Consider the following 25,352-nt stretch of genomic DNA (forward strand, 5'->3'; position numbering starts at 1 on the left):
GGAAATGGGACTAGTTAGGCAGGCAAAAGGAAGAGGGGCATGTAGGTAAAAGGAAGAATGGAGACTACAGGGAGAAGACACCGAGAAAGCAGCAAGGCACTGTGAGGTCTGACAAGGTCAGGCAACTGGAAAGCCCACCAGGCCGGGGACTCCTCCTGCTTACCTTTGGCGGACTCCTTAAGTAAGTAGGTGCAGCGGCGGACCAGTAGAGAAAACATGGCCAAGCCCAGAGCTGCAGCTTGTTCCTGGATCACAGAGCGGCACTCCTCTGAGAAGCAGTCTGAGGAGAAGCAAATGAAACTCTCAGCACCCCAGGGGGACAAGGGCTACTTTTCCCTGCCTTACAAGATGCACATCACTGGCCATGTTACCGACCTTCCTTTTCCTCACTGAAGACTAGGGATAGTAATATTCCCCTCTCAGAGTGGTCATAAGGCCAAGTACAGACTCATGTGAAGCACTTACCACGAGGTCTGGCATATGGATATGTGTTCAATAAGATGACAAGGGTCACCTCTGTCAATTCTACATCACAACAACAGTTACCTCAAGAAGGGCAGTCTGAGCTGGAGCTACATGGTCTCTGCCTTTAGCTACCTACTGATAATGTAAAGCTATCGTAACAAGAAGTCAGATTTAAGTAACTCAGTCTCTCTAGTGTGTAACTAACAGGAGCATAGTCATCAATTAAGATTGGAAAAATACACATTTAAAAATGATCTTCTTGAATCACCAAACTTTAGTCCCATCCTTACCTTCTCCATGACCCTCCTCCTAAGAAAACACACATGACACAATCTACTTTCATGGAATGAGTTAATTTTATGCAGAACAGTGCTTGGCACATAATAAGCACTTAATCAGTGTTGGCTTTTGTTTTCACAAATTCCTTCCCCTAGCGCTAAAAAATAAATCTGGCTCCCAATCCCAGTACCCTCTTTCCGTTACTTTTTCAGCCTGGCTAACTAACTTCCTTCTGGCTCCAGGTCACTGAAAGGAGCCACCTTGTTGGTGGGCAGAATTACTCTTTGGTGGCAGCTATGTGACATACTCCCAAAAGCCTGCCTGTACCTACTCTTCATCAGTGGCCTTCTCCGAAAGCCACGTCATCTGAACTCGAGAGGAGCTGGTGACACACAGAAGGCAGCAGTCGACCACACAGCCTCCGAGGAGACTCCACATACCCACAGGAGACAGAATCAGGGGCCAGGCTCACTAGCTCTGGCAGCAGCTAATCTGTTAATTCCCTCTCTATTACAGGAGAACTCTCAGAATCTCCAAGTGCTAAAAGGATAATCAGCTAAATGTCTGATCTCTGTCCCTGCCTGTATTTTAACCTCAATAGCAAAGGGGAGCCCTCTCATCAGCTCACCAGTCTTGTCAGTGGGGCCTCACTGAAACTGTTACTCCAAGAGACATTACCCAACCACAGTGATTCCTTACCATCTTTGCCCCAGGAGCAAGTATGACTGGAGTACACAAAGCCAGCCCCAAATCACTTCTGAAAGTACTGGGCATAAGAAGGAACAGGCTGCTGCTCAGAAGGGCCCAACAAACGAAGAGCATCAGGGTAGTCATTCTTTGATTGTGGCTTTCCCACCATCCTTGCAGATGCCCACTGGTCCCAGATGTCACCCTCTGACTTTCCAACTCAACTGTGGCAGGCAGTTAAGGAAGTGGTAACAATCCATGTGAGTAGAATAGACCAGTCTCATCATTCCTGTCCTGTTAAGGCCCTAAACCTCTGTTAGAAAGAAAACAAGTATCCAAGAGCCAAGAAGAGGGAGGATGGAAAGCAGGAAAGGGGAAGATATGTAAGTTGTCAAGAAAAGTTAGCAACTTCTCCCCTTCACCCTCCCCACAGGCAGCAGCACTGTCAGTACCGCCCAGCTCAGTCCAGGCCATTGCCACGCCCAGACAACACCCTGCCTCTAACTAGCAACAGAGCTGGGAAGAAGGGAGTAAGTCCAGAACAGAGGGAGCTGGGAGAGGACAAGTGGAGGCCACATCCTGGCAACCGACACCGAATAAACATTAGTGCCCCCTCATCAACTGAGCAGAAGTTACCTGCACTCAGAAGGCTGGAAGGGATGAAGTGGGGTGTCCTGGCTCCAAGAGACTGGCATTTTGTGAAGCACAGGCTACAATAAGACACTCTCATGAGCTTGGACAGAGACAAGACAGGGGAGGTTTCTTTCAGCGAGCCTAGTTCTATATTTATGACAAACGGCAATCTCAGGCTAGACTGTCTCTCAGAGTTCCAGATGGGGGGCTAGGGCTCAGAGGGGAGAATGGACTGCTTAAGAACAATGGGATCTGTGGTCTTTGTGGACTCCAGGTTGGCTCCTTTTCTAAAGGCTCCTGCAATAAGGTCTGGAGACCAGGCAAGGTAGCAACAGCTGGAGTCTCTTCGGTATAGATCGGAAAGTGCTCAGCCACCTCCCAGGCAGCAGCTAGAAGGCAGCTTCATGACTGCTCTGTCCTTTGTGATGGTTATGTCACCTCGACTCCCCATCCCCTAATCCCCTCCTAAAGAAAGGCTTGAAATAACACTGCCTGCTTATGTGTCTGGTCCATCTGATGTGGTGTGTTAACCAGTAACTGTTCTGCCGTAATCAAGCAGATGGAGATTTCACAAACAATCGAGGGGGTCAGACCTCTGACTGGCCATGTTACCTGGAGCACCTCCTGGAAGGCCTGCCCTTCTCCATGGCTCAGTGGTACCTCAAGCATATAGTGAGCGTGTAGAATGTGCCAGACTGTGCACTAGGTATGATGGAGCACACGGCTACAAGTAAAACATGCTCTCTGCAATCTTTCAATAGGGTAAAGAAAACTGTTATTTATCCAAGTAACCACGGCAACCTGCATCCAGCGCCTCAAGTGAGACAAGCACTAAGTGCACAGCATCTTCCTGGGCTGCTCTCGGCCTCACGCAGGCTTCCACAGGCTAGAAACCGCAAGACACCACTCCCTGAAAGCATTCACCGTTACACAGTGGGTAGGAAAACAGCATCTAGATTCCCAGAGTCCACCCACTTTGGGGCTAGACCTAGGAAACTGGCCCTAGTCTGATGAATGCCCATATATATCCCTAGGGTTGGGCTAGGCCAAGCCAACAAGTGATGCGGGGTGGGGGAGGAAAAGGCATTGTTTGCCTTGGTATTCGCCTGGGTTCCTCTGGCTTTGTGTCAGGTAGCAGGAGCATGACAGGAGCTGAGGAACTCATTAACACTGTGAAACAGCCTTTCCCCTTCTTTCCAAAAGCAGAGACTTGCTCAAGGGTTTCGGGTAAGGGTTTTGGCTAAGGAAGTCAGACGGAAATATTTCTTACTAAGAAAGTCACCTGAGGTCTGAACTTGGTTCCGCCCCTTCCCACATGTGGGCAGGTGACCACAGCTCCTATTATTCCTATGGCCAAATACCTGCTCGGACAGAAATATTCTTCTTGCTCCTATGTAATGGGGAGACTTTCTCATTTTTCTGAGAATATATTCATGGAAAACATAAACCAACTGTCGTCAAAGTTGCATGAAATCAGGAAATGGAGCGGCCGGGAGAAGGCTGCCATGTGGCCGGATGTTATGTATTTCTAATTAGTGCTATACATCTTTCAACAGCAAGTGTCCTTCTGCTGGGAAACACAACACACTGCCCTTGTTATTGTAACTGTCAGAGAAGTGCTTAAACAGATAATCTCCAGGAAAAGTGATAAACATGTCCCCTCTCCCACCAGTACGTGTGCAACGGCGCTGCCAAAGCAAAGCTGTGCCTGACAGCTCCAGGATGGCAAGGCATCCTCCTGCAGGAAATGGGAGCGAGGCAGGAGGGGTGCAGAGGGAAGAGCAGGGGATGGGAGGCAGGCCCACCTGCCTGGGCCCTCTAAGCCAAGCCAAGCGATGGTGGCTCAGAACCACTGCTTCTGATCAATTCTAGTGTTTTCGTCAGGGAGAGATTTGAAGGAAACCAGTACCAGTGGGACGGAGTTCGGTTGGTCACAGAAAAATCTGGCAGCAATGGAACTATCATACCTCGCCTGGTGCACACAGCCAGCTTCCTGGCAGGAGCATAGGAAGAGTAATGAAGAGAAGACGCAGAATGGATGACACATGAGTCTAATGCTCTGACAGCAGCAGAAGGGATTCTGAGGGCACTGGGGTCCATGAGCCATTCTAGCACAGAGAACCAACTATCTGCCTAGATGCTTCACTAACAGCTGGAGAAAAATGCAGGCAAGACCACTTATTCACCAATTCCCTCCCCACTGTCTCCTCCCAAAGAAAGGAAATGAATGGTCAGTCACCTCCAAACTAACACCACCTGGAGGCAATTTGTTGGCCCTTATCTTTCCGACATAAGGCTGCTTTTCTCATGAGTCAGTTACCAGTCAGACACAAGGCTGGCACAGTTCCTGAGCAGCCCACCAAAACCTCCTTGTCTACAGGAAGTGGGCAGTGAGAGCATCTTTCAACTGCTGCTGCTTGAGCCACAGAGTTCCCTGTGGCAGCTGCTAGCTGAAGAGGAGGCAGAGGCAGCAGTCGCTGCATAGGAACCGGACAAGAGCAAAATCTCAGAGCAGAAGCAGAGATGTCTTTTCATCATGTCATTCCCTGAGGAGAAGAACGAATGAGTCAGCAGAATCAGGCACTAATACACCCAAGCGAATTATTCATGCACAATGGCAAACAGAGGCGACTGAGTGTAAAGCAAGTCATAACACTTTCCTAAACTGATACAGTCAAGTGACATGGTGTGAATATTTGTCCCCACCCAAATCTCATGTCGAATTGTAATCCCCAGTGCCGGAGATGGGGCCTGGTGGGAGGTGTCTGGATGGTGGGGTGCATCCCTCAGGACTTGGGTGCTGTCTTTGTGGTAGTGACTGAAATCTTGCGAGATCTGGTCTTTGAAAAGTAGGTGGCACTGCCCTACTCTTTGCTCCAGCTTTCGCCATGTAAAGTGCCTGCTCCCCTTTCGCCTTCTGCCATAGTTGTAGGCTTCCTTAGGCCTCCCTAGAAGCCGAAATGCTTCCTGTACAACCTGCAGAACCATAAGCCAGTGAAACCTCTTTACTTCATAAATGATACAGTCTTAGGTATTTGTTTAGAGCAATGCAAGAACAGCCTAGTGCACGAAGACAAGACAGAAGGAGGTGGAAGGCAATTTCCTTCCTAGGAGCCCTCCGTGTCAGTGTTCTCTTTGGATTTTCTTCCAAAGCTCTTCTGAAAGTAGGGAGATGTGGAGGCAAAGGAAATCCCAATCTCCTAACTAAATGACTTCTCCCATTAATTCCGAAAACACGTGAGTGCCCAATTGTGGAGGATATAAAGGAAAGTAGGATCCTGCCTGCAAGAAGATGATAATCTAATAAAGAAGACAGGAAGCATACATACATACTCAAGTAACTATAATTCAAGACAATGTACTACATATCATAAGGAAGATGGAAGTAAGATGTTTCTGTCACCAGAGGGAAAGGAAATCATTTCAGCTAGTATGTAACAGAGAGGGTTTCATGGAAGAGACTTTTGTTTTTGAGACAGATTCTCACTTTGTCGTCCTGACTAGAGTGCAAGTGGTGCGACTGTGGCTCACTGCAACCTCTGCCTCCTGGGTTCAAGCAATTCTCCCACCTCAGCCTCCCAAGTAGCTGGAATTACAGGCATGCACAGTTTCACCATGTTGGCCAGGCTGGTCTCGAACTCTTGGCCTCAAGTGATCCACCTGCCTCAGTCTCCCAAAGTGCTGGGATTACAGGCGTGAGCCACCATGCTCGGCCAGAAGAGACCACTTCTAAGCTGGGCTGGAAGAGACGAACAATGATGGAGTTGGTGGATGCAGGGGGGACCACATGTACTACTTGAGTCATGAAAGTAGTGTGTGTGCTGTGCTCTGCCTGGAACCACAAAGTATAGGGCCTGCAATGCCAGAAGAGGAACATGAACCTGACTCACAGTGAGGGAGCACTCACTGAAGGTTCTTGAATGAAGCAATGAGTGAATATTTTATAAAGATCATCTAGCTAAAGCATTTAGGAACTAATTAGGGTAGCTGGAAAAAGCTAACAATGAGGGAGACCAGTTGGGAAGCTAAGAGAGCATGAACTTGTTTGAAGCAAGATAAATTACATGTAAAGCACTTCATAAAGTTTATAATGCCAAGTAAGCGTAACATCTTTCTTATAATAAAGGTAGAAGAGGGAATGAAAAGGAGTGCACAGATAGGAAAATTACTGCAGAAAGAAAATCAAAAGAGGCCAGTCATGCTGGCTCACGCCTGTAATCCCAGCACTTTGGGATGCCGAGGCTGGAGGACTTCTTGAGAGCCCAGTAGTTGAAGACCAGCCTGGGCAACAGAGTAAGACGCTGTCTCTACCAAAAGAAAGAAAAAAAAAATCCAAAGAGGCTGGAGATAATGCTGCTGAGGCGGGTAGGAGGGGGTGAAGACTGCTGGAGCAGGTCAAAGACTCACGGATCTCAGCAGGTTCCAGAGGATCCTGAAAACTCAAGAAGAGTAACAACTCACCAAACAAGATCCGAGAAAGGGGGCAGAAACTCAGGACTGCAAAACACCTGGAAGGAGAGAGGTATGTGTCAAGGAGTCCCCAGGCTCCCTCCCTCTTGGCTCCGGGCCAAGTCCTGTCTTTCCAGAACAAAGACACTTCAGGGGGTCAGAAATACTTGAGGAAGACCTAGCAAGAGAAGGCCTGGGAAGTCTGAACGGGCGCTCCCTGTGGAAGCCATTAGATATTCGGCACTTCATTTGTTTCCAATTCTTGTATGAGTACAGCTCCAGGCTGTGGGGTGAGAGGCTCCTCTCTGACGTAATCAGGAAGCAGCTGCAAAATTAAGGAATCCCTCATGACATCATAAAAAGGGTCGATGGTTTACTGGGGAAAGTATAAAAATTAATTACATATTCCCAAATGACACCCTTCCCCTAAATCTGTACACACACTCTCCCACCTCCACACATTCTCTCATCAACATCCAGAAGCCACCTCAACGGACAGGGTACAAAAGGGCAAACAAAACCCAGAGAAGGTTCTTTGATGCACCCACACTGTCTGCCCACCTATTTGGAACTTAACAAGCAATACCTTGTCCTGGAATTTTTATTCATAGAGTAGGTTTCCTCAACAGAATTCTAAGCCCCTTGAGGGCAAGAGCTATGTCAAGACTTCACATCCTTGGAAATCAGCAACATAAAGAGGTTCCAGAAGCGTTTACGGCTCATAACAGTAGGCACACGTGCCTCTCTCACTTGTGTATCTAACTATGAATGACATGATTCCACTGTGGCCAGACATAATAACTAAGACATTCTGAGACCTATGTTGGGCAAAGAATATTTATATATATTATATCAAAGTTTTACAAAAGGATTGCCTAACTATTATTCTCCTTTTTGACATTTGAGGAAACTGGCTCAGAGAGGCTAAACGAGCTGCCCAAAACAAGGCTAGAAAGTGCCAGAGCTGGGATCTGAATCCAGTTCTGTCTGCTCTCATGCCCACGTTGTTTGCATATCTGATTTTCAAATGCCTGTGACTCAAGCTTCACACTCCCACTGTTCCTCTCTCCTTTGCTATGAACATGAAAAGCTCAGACTACTCCAACCACAGTGCTGCATAAGGAGCTCAGAGATGATGATGCTGTGGAAAGCCAAAATGAAAAACATGACATCATTTACAACAGTAACAAAGAAAATGAAATACTCAGGTAGAAGTCTAAAAGAACGTACGGAAACGCTACGCTAAAAATCTGAAAATGCTGATGAAAATCAAAGACAAAGCTGGGCACGGTGGCTCATGACTGTAAACCCAGTACTTCAGGAAGCTGAGGCGGGCAGATGACCTGAGGTCAGGAGTTTGAGACCAGCCTGGCCAACATGGTGAAACCCCATCTCTACTAAAAATACAAAAAAAAAAAAAAAAAAAAAAAAAATTAGCCGGGCGTGGTGGCGTGTGCCTGTAATCCCAGCTACTCAGGAGGCTGAGGCAGGAGCAGGGGAATCGCTTGAATCCAGGAGGCGGAGGTGGCAGTGAGCCAAGAGTGCGTCATTGCACTTCAGCCTGGGTGACAGAACAAGACTCTGTCTCAAAAAACAAAACCCAGAAAATAAAAGGCAACCGAAAAACTGGGGAGAGTTACCATGTTCCTGAACTGAAAAACTCAGCATTGTAGAGATGTCAGTTAATTGTTTAATGCAACTGCTATCAAAATCTTAGGAAGGTTTTATGTAGATAATAGATCTATACGTTTAATGCAATAGCCATCAAAATCTTAGGAATGTTTTATGTAGATAAAACAAGCTTACTATAAAGCTTATCTGGAAAAGCAAAGGTTGTAGAACAATTCAAACAATTTTGAAAAAGAATAAAGTGGGAGAAATCGTTCTTCCTGATATTATGTTAATGAAGAAAGGGGCTGGGCATGGTGGTTCATGCCTATAATCTCAGCAATCGGGGAGACCAAGGCAGGACTGCTTGAGATCAGGAGACTAATGTAAACAACATAGCAAGACCCCATCTCTACTAAAATAAAATTAAAAGGAGGAAGAGCTTTTCAACAAATGGTACTGAAGCAATTAGACATCCGTATGCAAAACAAACAAACAAACAAAACCTTGACCTAACTTTCACACTTATACATAAATTATCTCATAATAGATCAAAGACTTATATATAAAACATAGGACCATAAAACTCTTAGAAAAAAATGGAAGAAAATCTTCAGGACCTAGGACTAAGAGTTCTAAGACTTACTGCCAAAAGTACAATCCATAAAAGGAAAAACTGATATACTGGATTTCATAAAAATTAAAAACTTTTGCACTGCAAAAGACCCTATAAGAAGATGAAAAGGCAAATGATAGGCTAGGAAAATCTATTTGCAAACCACATATCTGCCAAAGAACTAGTAACCAGATTATATACAAAACTCTTAAAACCCGGCCAGGCGCGGTGGCTCACGCCTATAATTCCAGCATGTTGGGAGGCCAAGGTGGGAGAACTGCTTGAGCCCAGGAGTTTGAGACCAGCCCTGGCAACATAGCAAGACTGTGTCTCTAAAAAAATAATTTTAATTAGCTGGATGTGGTAACATTCGCCTGCAGTCCCAGCTACTTGGGAGGCAGAAGTGGGAGGATCACTTGAGCCTGGGAGGTCAAGGCTGCAGTGACCCGTGACAGTGCCGCTGCACTCCAGTCTGGGTGACAGAGACCCTGTCTCAAAAAAACAACACATAAAGAAAAATAAACACAAACCAAAAAACAAACAAACAAAAAAAACCTCTCAAAACTTAACAGTAAGGAAACAATACATTTAGAAAATGGGCAAAAAGACAATCAGATATTTCATCAAAGAGGATATACAAACAGAAAATAAGCACAAGCAAAGATGTTCAATATAATTAGCCATTAGGGTAACGGAAAATAAAACTATAATGAGATCTCATTACATATCTATCAGAATGGCTAAAATAAAAAACAGTACCACCTCCAAATATTGGTAAGGATGCTGGGAAATCGGATCACACGTACATTGCTGACGGAATGTAAAATGGTATAGCTGCCCTGGAAAATAGTTTGGCAGTTTCTTCTAAAACTAAAAATGCACTTATGATATGATCCAGCAGTTGAACTCTGGGGCTTTATCCTGAAGAAACGAAAACTTACATTTGGAAAAAAACCAGTATGTAAATGTTCACAACAGCTTTATTCATAATAGCCCCAAACTAGAAACAACCCAAATGTCTTTGCACAGGTGAATGGTTAAACAACTGTGGAATATCCATACCAGGGAATACTACTCAGCAATACGAAGGAATGAACAACTGATGTGTGCAGTAAGCTGAACAGGCTCCAGGAAATTATGCTTAGTGAAAAGCCAACTGCAAAAGGTTATATACTGTACAATCCCATTTATATAATATTCTTGAAATAATATATGTCTAGAGATGGAAAACAGATTAGTGGTTGCCAGGGGTTAGGATTAGGGGCTGAAAGGGGGTAGGGGTGGTTCTAAAGCATAGAGCAGGAAGGAGCTTTGAGTGTTGGGAAAGTTCTGCATCTTGATTATGGTAATAGTTACATGAAGCTACATGTGTGATAAAATTGCACAGAACCACACACACAAGTGCAAGAGAACTTGTGAAATCTGATTAAAGTCAGTGGATACCAATGTCAATTTCACGATGTTGATAATACACTAAAGTTATGAAAGACACGAAAAATGGGGAAGGAGGGGTGAAGCGTGCATAAGACCCCTCTGTACATTTTTAAAACAACTTCCTGTGAATCTATAATTATTTCAAAATAAAAAGCTTTAAACATGTAAGCACAACAAAAAAAGTAAATCCAAATAAAATCGAAACAGATCTGACACAGCATTCCAGAAACTTTTACACAGAAAAGGGTTACTCAGTCACTTGGGGGATACTTTCTCAATTAACAGTAGCTGACGACCCTGTCCAGATGCTGGAGCCCCTTGTTCTCATCTTCTGCTGCCTGGCCTGAGCTGGTGGAGATGCCCAGTTGTGGCTCCTCACCAGGCTTGAACAAGAAACCGTCAGGGGCAACCAAAAGGAAAAACAAAAAGGAAAAGTTCACTGAAGACAGAACTGTCTGAAGAACAAGGACTAAAGCAAGAGAACTTCATCATCAAGGCAATGAATCACTGGATCAGTAAATTCCACGGCAAGCAGCACAAAGTGAAGGCGATGAGAAAGTGAAGAGAGGTTACGAATGAACTGCAGAAACCGAGTGAGCAGTTTAAAACTGTTCTTGCTTCTCAAAAAGAAGGTACACATCTCAAACCAATGGTACGCACATTCTTCAAGAAAGAGCAATCAGAGGAAAAAGCTGCTTCAAACGTGAGTCTGAATACTGTTTTCTTCTTAAAGGAAACTACTTAGGCATTTTCAGGGTTGCTTTGGATCATCAACCAGATGGATATTAAGGTATTTATTTTTGGCCAGGCATGGTGGCTCATGCTTATAATCCCAGCATTTTGGGAGGCTGAGGTGGGAGCATCACTTGAGCCCAAGAATTCGAGACCAGCCTAGGCAACACGGTGTGAGACCCTGTTTGAGCCCAGGAGGTTAAGGCTGCAGTATCGTGGAGTGATCATGTCACTGCACTCCAGCCTGGGTGACAGACTAAGACCTTGTCTCAAAAACAAATAAAATAAAATAAAATAAAATAAAAATAAACGTAAAAAAATTTAATTTTGATTTTTTTTTTTTTTTAAATATTTTTGGAGGTCAGGCACAATGGCTCACGCCTGTAATCCCATCGCTTTGAGAGGCTGAGGCGGGTGATGACTTGAGGCCAGGAATTCAAGACCAGCCTGGCCGATATGGCGAAACCCATCTCTACAAAAAAACACAAAAATTGGCCGGGCGTGGTGGGTCATGCCTGTAATCCCAGCACTTTTGGAGGCCGAGGTGGGCATATCACGAGGTCAGGAGATCGAGACCACGGTGAAACCCCGTCCCTACTAAAAAATACAAAAAAGTTAGCCGGGCATGGTGGCGGGCGCCTGTAGCCCCAGCTACTTGGGAGGCTGAGGCAGGAGAATGACGTGAACCCAGGAAGCGGAGCTTGCAGTGAGCCAAGATCGTGCCACTGCACTCCAGCCTGGCAACAGAGCAAGACTCTGTTTCAAAAAAAAAAAAAAAAAAATTAGCCGGGTGTGGTGGCACATGCCTGTAGTCCCAGCTACTCAGGAGGCTGAGGCAGGAGAATCACTTGAACTCGGGAGGCAGAGGTTGCAGTGAACTGGGATTGCGCCACTGCACTCCAGCTTGGGTGAGACAGCAAGATTCTGTCTCAAAAAAGTGTTTGGTTTTTTTTTTTGTTATTGTTGTTTTTTGTATGTTTGAGATGGAGTCTCACTCTGTCGCCCCAGGCTGGAATGTAGCGGAGCAATCTTAGCTCACTGTAACCTCCACCTCCTGGGTTCAAGCGATTCTCCTGCCTCAGCCTCCCAAGTAGCTGGGATTACTAGCACCCACCACCATGCCCAGGTAATTTTTGTAGTTTTAGTAGAGACGGGTTTCGCTATGTTGGCTGGTCTTGAACTCCTGACCTCAAGTGATCCACCCACCTTGACCTCCCAAACTGCTGGGATTACAGGTGTGAGCCACCATGCCTGGACAAAAAAACCTTTTTTTTTTTTTTTTTTAAGTGTCAGCAGTAAATGGATTTTATTTTAGGTAAACTTTGCTGAAAAGTGGAGACTAAAAGGGATTCAACCTGCATATACCTTTTTTAAAAATGTGAATTTAAGCCTTGTATTCCTTATAAACAATTTTTAAATTATACTTTAAGTTCTAGGGTACATGTGCACAACGTGCAGGTTTGTTATATATGTATACATGTGCCATGTTGGTGTGCTGCACCCATTAACTCGTCATTTACATTAGGTATTTCTCCTAATGTTATCCCTCCCCCCTCCCCCCACCCCACGACAGAAAAAAAACTTTTTGTAGAGACAGGGTCTTGTTTTGCTGCCCAAACTGGTCTCAAACTCCTGGCCTCAAGTGATCCTCCTGTCTGAGCCTCCCAAAGTGCTAGAATTAGAGGCATGGGCCGGGCGCGGTGGCTCAAGCCTGTAATCCCAGCACTTTGGGAGGCCGAGACGGGTGGATCACGAGGTCAGGAGATCGAGACCATCCTGGCTAACACCGTGAAACCCCGTCTCTACTAAAAATACAAAAAAAAACTAGCCGGGCGAGGTGGCGGGCGCCTGTAGTCCCAGCTACTCCGGAGGCTGAGGCAGGAGAACGGCAGAAACCCGGGAGGCGGAGCTTGAAGTGAGCTGAGATCCGGCCACTGTACTCCAGCCCGGGCTACAGAGCGAGACTCCGTCTCAAAAAAAAAAAAAAAAAAAAAAAAAAAGAATTAGAGGCATGAGCCACTGCACCTAGCCCGAGATATACACAAACAGAAACACATACACATTATTTTATTTTATTTATTTATTTATTTATTTATTTATTTATTAATGAGACAGGCTCTCGCTCTGTTGCCCAAGGTGGAGTACAGTGGCACAATCGTAGCTCACTGTAGCCTCAACTTTCCAGATTTAAGCAATCCTCCCACCTTGGCCTCCCAACCTCCTGGTCTCAAATTCCTGAGCCTCAAGTGATCCTCCAGCCTTGGACTCCCAAAGTGCTGGGATTACAGGTGTGAACCACCACACCCGGCCCAATATGTGTTTTTTAATTGGCAGCATCAACTGCAATACTCTCATAAATAGCCCCTTTGCCAATGTATCTGTAATTACAAATCAAACGTTTCCTAAAAAGTAGGTGATTTCATCCGAATCAAACATGTTTGCTTTTCAAAAGACAAAATGAAAAGGAAAGCCACAGAAAATTATCTCACTGGGAAAAAAAAATTGTAAAAGATACATCTGACAAAGGACTCAGAACTGAGGTATATAAAGAACTCTTTCAACTTAGCAAAATAAACAAAAAAATTGGGCAAAGAAGATAGATGGATGGCAAGTACGTACATGAAAAGATGCTCAACATTACTAATCATTAGGGAAATGCAGATGAAAATCACACATACAACTCCATACCCAACAGGATGGCAATAATAAAAAAGATGGACAAACAATAACAAGCACTAGAGAGGATGTCAAGTAGCTGAAATTCTCACACACTGCTTCAAGAATGTTAAATGAGGCCAGGCATGGTGACTCAGCCTGTAATCCCAGAACTTTAGGAGGCTGAGGTGGTGGGTGGATGGCTTGAGGTCAGGAGTTCGAGATCAGCCTGACCAACATGGAGAAACCCCATCTCTATTAAAAATACAAAAAATATTGGGCATGGTGCAGGCACTGTAATCCCAGCTACGTGGGAGGCTGAAGCAGGAGAACAGCTTGAACCTGGGAGGTGGAGGTTGTAGTGAGCCGAGATCACACCACTGCACTCCAGCCTGGGTGACAAAATGAGACTTGGTCCAAAAAAAAAAAGGAAAAAAAAAAAAAAAGATAAATGATATAACCACTTTGGCAGTATCTTAAGTTAAACACCAGGCTAGGTACGGTGGCTCATGGCTGTAATCTCAGCACTTTGGGAGGCCAAGGTAGGTGGAACACTTGAGGCCAGGAGTTCGAGACCAGCCTGGCCAACATGGTAAAACCCCATCTCTACTAAAAATACAAAAATCAGCCAGGCGTGGTGGGACGTGCCTGTAATCCCAGCTACTTGGGAGGCTGAGGCAGGAGATTCGTTTGAATCCAGAAGTTGGAGGTTGCAGTGAGCTGAGACTGTGCCGCTGTACTCCAGCCAGGGCAACAGAGCAAGACTCCATCTCAAAGGAAAAAAAAAAAAGTTAAGTACCAAATGACCCAGCTATATCACTCACAGGTATTTACTCCCCAAAAATGAAAGCATATGTGCACGCAAAGAATGTTCATAGCAGTTTTACTCATGAAGCTTAAAAACTGGAGGAAAAAACACCAAATATCCATCAACAAGTGAATGGATAAACAAATTGTGGTATATCCACACAGTGAAGACTATTCAACATTAAAAAGGAACAAACTACTTAATCATTCGAATGTCAAAAACAAGTTCACACCTGTAATCCTAGCACTTTGGGAGGCCAAGAGGGGAGGATCACATGAGCCCAGGAGTTTGAGACCAGCCTGAGCAACATAGTGAGACCCTAACTCTAGCAGAAAAAGATAAAAAAGGCAGGAAGATCACTTGAGCCCGGGAGTTCAAGGCTACAGTGAACTAAGATCATACCACCACTTTCCAGCCTGGGTGACAGGGCAAGACTGTGTCTGAAAAAGGAAAAAAAAAAAAAGAAAGAAAGAAACAGAGTAATGACATTTAGAAACACAGTAGTCTGACCTGAAGTGTTAAGGGTTCATAACTAGAGGCTAATTTGATGAAGAAAAGTAGACATCCACTGAGCACCCAGTATTCAACAAAGCCTTGGACGAGGTGTTTTGCATATTGTATCTAACACTCAGAAAACCCCTGAGAATTGGCACTGATAACCTGCTTTATGAACCAAGAAACTCAACCTCAGAGAGGGTAAGTAAACTTTCGTCATCAAGGCCACGCAGCTGGCAAGTGGCTGAGTAGGGAATTCTAACCCTCCGCCAGGTCGATTCCAAAGCTCTGTACAGCATGACGACACAAGTGCCACCTTCTGAAGGTGAGAAAATGATCTCCAGAAGTGCTGGGCCCCTCCAGAGGACACCTGGCTCTCCCTTCTTCTTTATACAGGACTCCAGGGCCAAGACATGTCTGGGGGGCTCTATCAATACATCTTGACAAGACAGACAGCAAACCATCTACTCTCTACGAGAAAAAATGAAAATACTTCTAAATGAGTGCTTAACTTTTTCCAGGAAATACCCATACAGTTTTAGAAATGGTACTCCAATAGATTTCCTGGAAAATAAATAAATAAATAAGTTGCCAGTCAAAACACACTTTGGCCATTTCCACCTTAGCTGTGTCTCTGGATTGATATTTTTGTCACTCACAGGTTACTGCCTGAGCCCAGAGTTATTCAATACACATCCCCTCTCGGGCAAGCAGAGCTGCTGCCAGCAGAATAGCATGCTGGCACTGGACGAGTCCCTTAGTAATGAGGCCCAGGAGAGCAAGGGCCTGCCATTCCAGCATCTCATTTGGAAGAGTTACAAGCAGATCCTGTAGGACAGAGTTTCTGCTTCTACACTGCTTGCCAGACGTTTGGGGAAGCTTGCCTCTCTCCCAGTATTTGAGGAAAAGCAAAGGAAGAGTAGAAAAGCATGGTAGCTCCTTAAACAAGACAGGTAGTCCCTATGGAATCCCATACAGCAGATATGAGGTGTTGCGTGTCAAAAGTTTAAGGTTGTGGAGAAGAAGTGATACAAAAGAGGCTTCCTAAGAGGCATACCCATTAGCCAATCTAGAAGGAAGTTTTCCCGTAACAGTGAGAAGGAAGAAATACAGCTACATCACTTTTAATAAAGCAAGAAGAGATTTGGCCGCTGATTCAGACACACACCTTGAAACCCACCTCTGCTGGTATGAAGCTTCAGGAGCACTTTCAGCCAGAAGTAAAAATTAGGGGGGGATAATGCCTGCAGACACCTTGATTCAGAGAAACTCCATTGACACGGCAGGCAGAGGGGCGGGGAAGTGTTCAGCTTCCATTTTCACAAATTAACTCAATTTATTTTCATTCTATGGCTTCCTACACGATTTTTTTTTTAAGCGATGGGGTCTTGCTCTGTTGCCCAGGCTGGAGTTCAGTGGCATGGTCATAGCTCACCGCACCCTTGACCTCCCGGGCTCAAGTGATCCTCCCACCTCAACCTCTGAAGTAACTGGGACCACAGGCATGTGCCACCATGCCCAGCTAAGGATTTTAAAAAGTCTGACAGTGTTTGTAAACAATGCCAAAAATAAAACAATTCCGAGACAGGTGAGACAGAAAGGTACCTAGAACAGAAAGGACCTCTTGGAGGCCTTCTGAGAAGTTAGCTTTTTCAAGAAGCTTCCAGAATGTAAAGACTAGAGTCATCAAACAAAGTTTAAGGGGTCAGTACTGAAAAACAAGACCAATGATAAGACACAACTTTTTGGTGGCTACCTTGTGAATATCCAGATCTGCGCATTCATTTGACTCTGCTCTAGAAACTCATTCTAAAATGGTTCCTTGAGGCCTTACAATCCATGACCGATGTCCAGACCATTGCGAACGTAATGACTTCATCCAACCCCACCCACTGTGGTGCATCTAGTTTTAAAGCAGAAGTCAGAAGAATAATAAGCTAGATAAAGCAATTGTGTCAAGGAAGAAAGTGAGAAAATAGCACTAAATGAAGGTGACTAGAAACGTGGTAAGGTACCAGCTAGTCTCCGGACCTAGAAGCTGTGGAATGGACGTACCTTTCAATAATAATGCTTCCAGCTGGGTATGGTGGTTCACACCTATAATTCCAACACTTTGGGAGGTGAGGTAGGCGAATCACTTGAGCCCAGGAGTTCCTGGCCACCCTAGGCCACATGGCAAAACCTCGCCTCTATTAAAAATACAAAAATTAGACGTGCTGGCATGTGCCTATAATAACCCCAGCTAATCAGGAGGCTGAAGCAGGAAGATCGCTTCAGCCTGGGAGGCAAAAGTTGCAGGGAGCTAGATCACGCCACTGTACTCTAGCCTGGATAGCAGAGTAAAACTCTGCCTTAATAGTAATAATAATAATACAGCCCATCCAAATTTGTACTTAGCTGCTGGACTGGTCAATTTGTCAATATACTTATTGAAAACAATATACATTGTTTTAAAGTTGTATGTATCTAGTTCTTTGTTTTGTTTTTTGAGACTGAGTCTCGCTTTGTCACCTAGGCTGGAGTGCAATGGCGCAATCTCAGCTCACTGCAACCTCCGTATTCCGGAATCAAGCCATTCCCCTGCCTCAGCCTCCCAAATAGCTGAGATTACAGGTGTCCACCACCATGTCTGGCTAATTTTTGTACTTCTAGTAGAAACTGAGTTTCACCATGTTGACCAGCCTGGTCTCGAACCCCTGACCTCAAGTGATCCGTCCATCTCAGTCTCCCAAAGTGCTAGGATTACAGGCGTGAGCCACCACGCCTGGCCTTTATCTAATTTTAAACTAGATTAAAATTTTTTATATTTATTCTTTTATACCACAATTCACAAAAGATTTGTGACAACTTACAGCAAAATCACATAAAATAACGTTAAAGTAGATTAGAGAATCAAGACCAAGAAAAAGAAAAAATGTCAATCACATGGGTTAGCAGCCTACCATAAACGGACTTAAAATTTGACTTAAAATTTACTGTCAGCCAAAGCAAAAAAGGAAACACCAATAACTGTATAGTTCTCATTATCAGAAAGGAATAAGTATATCAATTCCTCAGGAAAAACAACTCCTTTTTCTCAGCACTGAGTCCAAAAATAATTTTTTAAAGCACAGACTCTATGCAAGAGATAGTATATGAAAAAAGTGAACAAAATTAGCCGGGCGAGGCGGCGGGCGCCTGTAGTCCCAGCTACTCGGGAGGCTGAGGCAGGAGAATGGCGTGAACCCGGGAGGCGGAGCTTGCAGTGAGCCGAGATCGCGCCATTGCATTCCAGCCTGGGCGACTAAGCGAGACTCTGTCTCAAAAAAAAAAAAAAAAAAAGAAAAAAAAAAAAAAAGAAAAAAGTGAACAATAACCTTACAAATATATAAATACACACATATATATATATATATATTTTTTTTTTTCCTTCCCAGAGGCTAGTTCTGTCATCCAGGTTGCAATATAATGCCGCACTCTCAGCTCGCTGCAACCTCTGCCTCCTGAGCTCAAGCAATTCTCGTGCCTCAGCCTCTCGAGTAGCTGGGACTACAGGTATGTGCCACCATGTCTGGTTAATTTTTGTTTTTAGTAGAGGTGGCATTTCCCCATGTTGGCCAGGCTGGTCTCGAACTTCTGACCTCAACTGATCCACCCGCCTTGGCCTCCCAAAGTGCTGGGATCACAGGCGTGAGCCATCGCACCCAGCCTGAAAATATTTTTTATAACACATAGCCTATTATTACATGCTGTTAAAAGATACCCCAGAAATAGTATCCTAAAGTTATCTATATGGTGAGACAAAATACATATATATAAAATTCTAAAAATATTTTTCCAAAACCCATATATAGGAATAAGTTATACATTAATAGACACATTGTGTTTTAAGAAGCTCTACAGGCCAGGTGCAGTGGTTCATGCCTATAACCCCAGCACTTTGGGAGGCCGAGGCTGGAGAATCACTTGAGTCCAGCCTGGGCAACATAGTGAGATCCCACCTCTACAAAAAAATAAAAAATAAAATTAGCTGGGCATGGTGGCATGCTGCTGTAGTTCCAGCTACTCAGGAGGCTGAGGCAGGAGGATCACTTGAATCCAGGAGTTCAAGGCTGCAGTGAGCTATAATCACACCACTGCACTCTGGCCTGGGCAACACAGCAAGACCTTGTCTCTAAAAAAAAAAATAAAATTTGGCGGGGAGCAGTGGCTCATGCCTGAAATCACAGCACTTTAGGAGGCCAAAGCAGGCAGATCGCCTGAGGTCAGGAGTTTGAGACCAGAGACCAGCCTGACCAACATGGTGAAACCCCCTCTCTACTACAAGTACAAAAATTAGCTGGATGTGGAGGTGCATGCCTGGAATCCCAGCTACTTGGGAGGCTGAGGCAGGAGAATCGCTTGAACCCTGGTGGCGGACGTTGCAATGAACCAAAACTGCGCCAGTACACTCCAGCCTGGGCAGCGGAGACACCTTCTCAAATAATAATAATAATAATAATAATAATAATAAAAAAGATGAAAGCAAAATATTTTTTAAAAAGATCTAGCCGGGCGCGGTGGCTCAAGCCTGTAATCCCAGCACTTTGGGAGGCCGAGGCGGGCGGATCACAAGGTCAGGAGATCGAGACCATCCTGGCTAACACAGCGAAACCCCGTCTCTACTAAAAAATACAAAAAACAAGCCGGGCATGGTGGCGGGCGCCTGTAGTCCCAGCTACTCGGGAGGCTGAGGCAGGAGAATGGCGGGAACCCGGGAGGCGGAGCTTGCAGTGAGCCGAGATCGCGCCACTGCACTCCAGCCTGGGCAACAGAGCGAGACTCCGTCTCAAAAAAAAAAAAAAAAAAGATCTATAAAACTAAATTAAAATAACACTAGGCCAGGCACGGTGGCTCATGCCTATAATCCCAACACTTTGGGAAGCCGGGGCAGGCAGATCACTTGAGGCCAGGAGTTCAAAACCATCTTGGCCAACATAGTAAAATCTTGTCTCTACTAAAAACACACACACAAAATTAGCAGACATGGTGGTGCATGCCTGTAATCCTAGCTACTTGGGAGACTGAGGCACAAGAATCACTTGAACTCAGGAAGCAGAGGTTGCAGTGAGCCGAGGCCAAGATGGTGCCACTGCACTCCAGCCTGGGCAACAGTGCAAGACTGTGACTCAAAAAAACAAAACACAACAAACAAAAAACCCCACTAAATTAGAAAATGATCAGTTTTATTTCAAAATTATCCATGATGGGTTTCTTTAAATAGAGAGATTTCTAATATCTGATATCTAATATCTGATGTCTAATATCTGGTATCTAATATCTAGTATCTGATATTTAATGCAGTTGTTTAGTCAACATTCTGTATATGACACCTCTAAGGGTCAGAGAAACCCAAATGCAAAAATGCTTTACAGTAGATGATGAGGGATCAATCCAGAATGAGGAATGAAGAATTCTAAAGTCCTAAAGAAAAACTCTAGATAAATGAGAAAGTGACATACACTAGAAAAGATTGTTTTAAAAAGACCAATGATATATTAAAATATATATGCAATTAAATATATACATATATAAACACAGATGTATGGATATAAAGGGGGAATTGTCTAGATTGTAAAATTTAATTTAGGCACATTTTTGGAATATTTCTACAACAAAAAGTACAACAGTATGCTATAAAGCAAGGGGATTTAAAAGCTACATTTATATTTTAACACTGGTACTGAGAACAAAGCTCCATAAACGTGGGATTAGCAACCCCCTGCCAAACAGACAGGTTTTAAAGCACCAGTTCAACTTTATTTTCTTGGTGAGATTTCCTCCATTTAGAGGACAGAGCTGACCTGCTTCTGCCTGGCTCAAAAGACCTAACAGGTTTATTTATAGACCATTGCCTTGCTTCTTTAAAAGGGCCCCACACTTGCCGGGTGCGGTAGCTCATGCCTGTAATCCAAGCACTTTGGGAGGTCGAGGTGGGAGGATGGCATAAGCCCAAGAGTTGGAGGCTGCAGTGAGCAATGTTCGTGCCACTGCACTCCAGCCTGGGTGACAGAGGGAGGCCGTGTCTCTCCAAAATAAATAAATAAATAAAGCGTCCCACATCCAAAGATGGCAAATGACCAGTCAAAAAACAAAATGGCAAACCTGCCTCCACGCTTCTGAATGGCCATTCTCCTACCCCACTCTCCACAGTTTACGACTTTCCTCTCCCTTGCCTAAGTCCTTCCTTCAAGATCCAGTACATACCAGACCTGTACTATAGGTCTCCTCCTCTGGATTCTGGCAGTATTTCTACCTGTAACACTCACCAGGCGTGTGGCTCACAGCTGTCCTCATACAGGATTTACAATTTACCAAGCTGCCCCACCAGCCTAGAAATCCCAACAGGGCGGGGTCCACAGCGCAGACCCCACCAAACCCAAAGTGCTTACTGCAGCGCCTGGGTTGCTGGAGCTGATCTGAACGGTACTTCACATGGTGCTGAACCAATTCGTTTCTTTATATTCACACAGTCAGCATTCACCAAGTGGCTACTACATGTAAGGATCTGTGCTGGGCATTTAGTTTGTGTAGATGAATCAGACATAAACTGGACCTTCAAGGAGCTGAAGTCTAACAGGACTTGCTTGTGCTATCAACTAGAAACCGAAGAAGAAAGTGAAAAATCTCTAGGAAGTTTAAAGAGGTGTGAAATGATGTGAATGATGAAACTCACCGTTGATACAGTTTGGACAGGAAAAGACTGCAAACATGAATATAAAACAGCCATTAAAAAGAGTAAGATGTCCAGGTGCGGTGGCTCAAGCCTGTAATCCCAGCACTTTGGGAGGCTGAAGTGGGTGGATCGCTTGAGCTCAGGAGTTGGAGACCAGCCTGGGCAACAAAGTGAGACTCCATCAAAATTAGCTGGGCACAGTAGCATGTGTCTGTGGTCCTGGATATTGGGGAGGCAAGGTGGGAGGATGGGTTAAGTCAGAAGGAGGAGGTTGCAGTGAGCCGAGATCACACCACTGCATTCCAACCTGGATGACAGAGTGACACTTTGTCTCAAAAAACAAAACAAACCAAAAGAGTAAGATGTAAGACAGTTCTATTTGTTTTTTGGTTTTGTGTTGAGATGGAGTCTCCCTCTGCTGCCTAGGCTGGAGTGCAATGGCACCATCTCAGCTCACTGCAACCTCTGTCTCCCGGGTTCAAGAGATCAGCCTCCCAAGTAGCTGGGATTACAGGTGCATGCCACCACGCCCAGCTAAACTTTTTTTTTTTGAGGCAGAGTCTTGCTCTGTTGCCCAGGCTGGAGTGCAGTGGCGCAATCTCGGCTCTGCAACCTCTACCTCCCAGGTTCAAGCAATTCTCCTGCCTCAGCCTCCTGAGTAGCTGGGACTATAGGTGTGTGCCACCATGCCTGGCTAACTTTTGTATTTTTAGTAGAGATGGGGTTTCATCACGTCAGCCAGGCTGGTCTCGAGCTCCTGGCCTCACGTGATCTGCACATCTTGGCCTCCCAAAGTGCTAGGATTACAGGCGCGAGCCACTGTGCCCAATCTAAATTTTTGTATTTTTAGTAGAGACTGAGTTTCACCATGCTGACCAGGCTGGTCTCGAACTCCTGACCTTAAATGACCCACACGCCTTGGCCTCCCAAAGTGCTGGGATTATAGGCATGAGCCACCGTGCCCGGCCAAGATAGCTCTACTTACAAAAATATATGTATATAAAAGTGACACAACAATTATTGTGTATAGTAAGGGTATTTTGTATATGCCTTACGAGCCTATATGCCAGGCAGAAAAGGGGGGCAGAGAGGCAAGCAATACGCAGAAAAGAGAAGTACAGAAAGAGGCTTTCTTGGCCGGGCGCGGTGGCTCACGCCTGTAATCCCAGCACTTTGGGAGGCCGAGGTGGGTGGATCATGAGGTCAGGAGATCGAGACCATCCTGGCTAACATGGTGAAATCCCGTTGCTACTAAAAATACAAAACATTAGCCAGGTGTGGTGGCCGGCTCCTGTATTCCCAACTACTCGGGAGGCTGAGGCAGAAGAATGGCGTGAAGCCCGGAGGCGGAGCTTGCAGTGAGCCGAGATAGCACCACTGTACTCCAGCCTGGGCGACAGAGCGAGACCCCACCAAAAAAAAAAAAGAAAAAAGAAAAAAAAAAAGAAAGAAAGAGGCTTTCTTGGTTCCATTCCCCTCTGCAGGCCTGGCTTTATCCTTATCCTAAAGTTCTTTATACTATAATTCCTTTCTTGTTTAAGCTATTTCAAGATGGCTCTTGTTCTGTTCTCTCTCTCTGTCCCCTGCCTTTTCTCTTTCTTTTTTCTTTTTTGGAGACAGGGTGTCACTGTGTTACCCAAGCTGGAGTGCAGTGGCATGATCGCAGCTCACTGTAGCCTCAACCTCCCAGGCTCAAGCGATCCTCTTGCCTCAGTCTCCTGAGCCCCTGTGACTGGGACTACAGGTGTGTGCTACCATGCCTGCCTAACTTTTTCTATTTTTTGTACAGACAAGGTTTCACCATGTTGCCCAGGCTGGTCTCGAACTCCTGGACTCAAGTGATCCGTCTGCCTTGGCCTCCCAAAGTGCTAGGATTACAGGCACAAGCCACTGCACCTGGTCCAGCTCTTGTTACTTTCAAATACTCCTAACATACAGGGTAAAAAAGAAAAAAATATAAGAATAGTGTAGGCATTTGTCAAAATTCATCAAACTGACCACTTAATATCTGTGTATTATTGTTTCATGTAAATTATACCTCAACTTAAAAATACAAACACTGAGGCCAAGACAGCCCGAGTTCATGGAGGACGTTGGTACCGATCACAGAAATATTATTGCGCATAGGAGGAACCAGTTTGGTGGGGCAGTAGATTACTTGGGGCACTGCCCAGATCCCCTCCAAGACTAACGCACTCACTGCTTCCACCAGTGTTGGCAGTGGCAGCTCTCATCTGAGACCTTCACTGAGACTTGTTCTCAGCTAAAGAAAGGCACTTCCCCCAAATCCCCGCACCTTCCCAGGTAACCCACATCCAACTACTTGGTGGGGAGAGAGAGGGGGTACAAAGATTCAGCCCCTCTGATCCAATTAGGGAGTACTCTGAAGGGTTAGCCTAGGTCTAGAGCTCCTTGCAGGACTGGGTAAGCCCTTTTTATAGCTGCAACACAGTTCAATTTCTCCCTCTGCCCCAATCCAGCTTCTTGCATGCAAATATCCATCTTAAGAGTTTGCTTCCTGGGGGGAACCTGACAAGTGAGGGAGAGGATGAACCTTTTTGTTTTCTTTCTTCAAGAGATGGGGATCTCGTTATATTGCCCAGTATGGCCTCAAACTTCTGGGCTCAAGTGATCTTTCCTCAGCCTCGTGAGTAGCTGGGACTACTGGTGTGCATTACTGCAAACCAGCTATGGATGAGTCAATTCTGAACAAGCTTGTGATTCCAGATGAAAATATACAACAAAAAGTTAGAAATGAGGGCCAAAGTTCATGAAAAAGATCGGAGCAGTAAAGAAATTTTGGGGGGGTGCACAGAGATGACAGTTGAAATGACGAGATTTTACAATATACTAATGGGGAAAGAGAAAGAGGAGGGCCAAGGTAGTATCTTTAGTTAATGCTGATATATTGGATGCTGCACGAGAAAAAGGAAACCCAAGAAACAGGCAGAGAGGACAAGCAAACCGAGAGAAAACAGATACAGCATTTCTGAAAACGCTGTCTGCAGCCAACAAAGGCAAAAACTTAAAAAAAAAAAAAAAAAAAAGCAAACTAAGAGCTAAGAAGACAGACATATAATGAGTGCTTTACAAACCCTTGTTAACTGAACTGAGTGGGATACATGGCCTGTAGGATGCTCAACTTTTAAACCTAGGTGAGCCAAGACACGGTTTAGCTGCTGCTTGAGCAATCTGGAAGAAAAGCCCTTCTGAAAGGCTTCTTTCAAGAGCATTCCCAAGGATCTCCTGAACAAACTGTCGGGGTACTTGAGAAGGATCACCATGCTTGCCTACCAAATTCCAACCTCAGTCAAACCCATGGACTCTCAAATACATAGAACTTTCTGTAGGAGCTGGATTTTATCTTTAAAAAATAGAAAAAAAATGCATAGAACATGCTACAACAGGATGTCTTAGACTGGACAACAGTTCAAAGGTAAAAGAAAAAATAAGTTAATAATCATAAAAAATAAAAAATACATACATGAATTCTAATATATATATATTTTTGTGTTTCAGAACATAGCATAGGTATAAAAGGGAAAAGAGTGGTAATAATCATTTTTAACAACAGCAACATCATCACTGCTTTGAAAGCAAATAAATAACTCTTCTTAGCCTTGGCACCCTAAAGAAAATAACAAAAAGATGTTATTTGGGCCGCGGAGCGGTGGCTCACGCCTGTAATTCCAGCACTTTGGGAGGCCGAGGTGAGCAGATCATGAGGTCAGGAGATCGAGACCATCCTGGCTAACACGGTAAAACCCCGTCTCTACTAAAAGTACAAAAAACTAGCC

General features: G+C 44.8%; 1 protein-coding gene and 1 long non-coding RNA gene across 6 annotated transcripts in view; one reads left to right on the forward strand and one right to left on the reverse strand.

Moving 5' to 3' along the window:
- Positions 1 to 25,352, reverse strand: part of SMG6 (SMG6 nonsense mediated mRNA decay factor) — a 243,067-nt gene that overhangs the window by 128,334 nt on the left and 89,381 nt on the right. For all 5 annotated transcript variants that reach the window (XM_015118204.3, XM_077969801.1, XM_077969800.1 and 2 more), the window contains one exon: positions 164 to 280. In XM_015118204.3, the coding sequence (XP_014973690.1) occupies positions 164 to 280 (117 nt within the window). The remainder of the gene's footprint in view (positions 1 to 163; positions 281 to 25,352) is intronic.
- The window catches only part of LOC144335239 (uncharacterized), a 36,506-nt gene continuing 21,858 nt past the window's right edge, over positions 10,705 to 25,352 (forward strand). Inside the window, exon 1 of the long non-coding RNA XR_013405912.1 lies at positions 10,705 to 10,874. This is a non-coding gene — a long non-coding RNA (uncharacterized LOC144335239). The remainder of the gene's footprint in view (positions 10,875 to 25,352) is intronic.

The sequence above is a fragment of the Macaca mulatta genome, chromosome 16 (assembly GCF_049350105.2).
Source record: "Macaca mulatta isolate MMU2019108-1 chromosome 16, T2T-MMU8v2.0, whole genome shotgun sequence".
NCBI lineage: Eukaryota > Metazoa > Chordata > Mammalia > Primates > Cercopithecidae > Macaca > Macaca mulatta.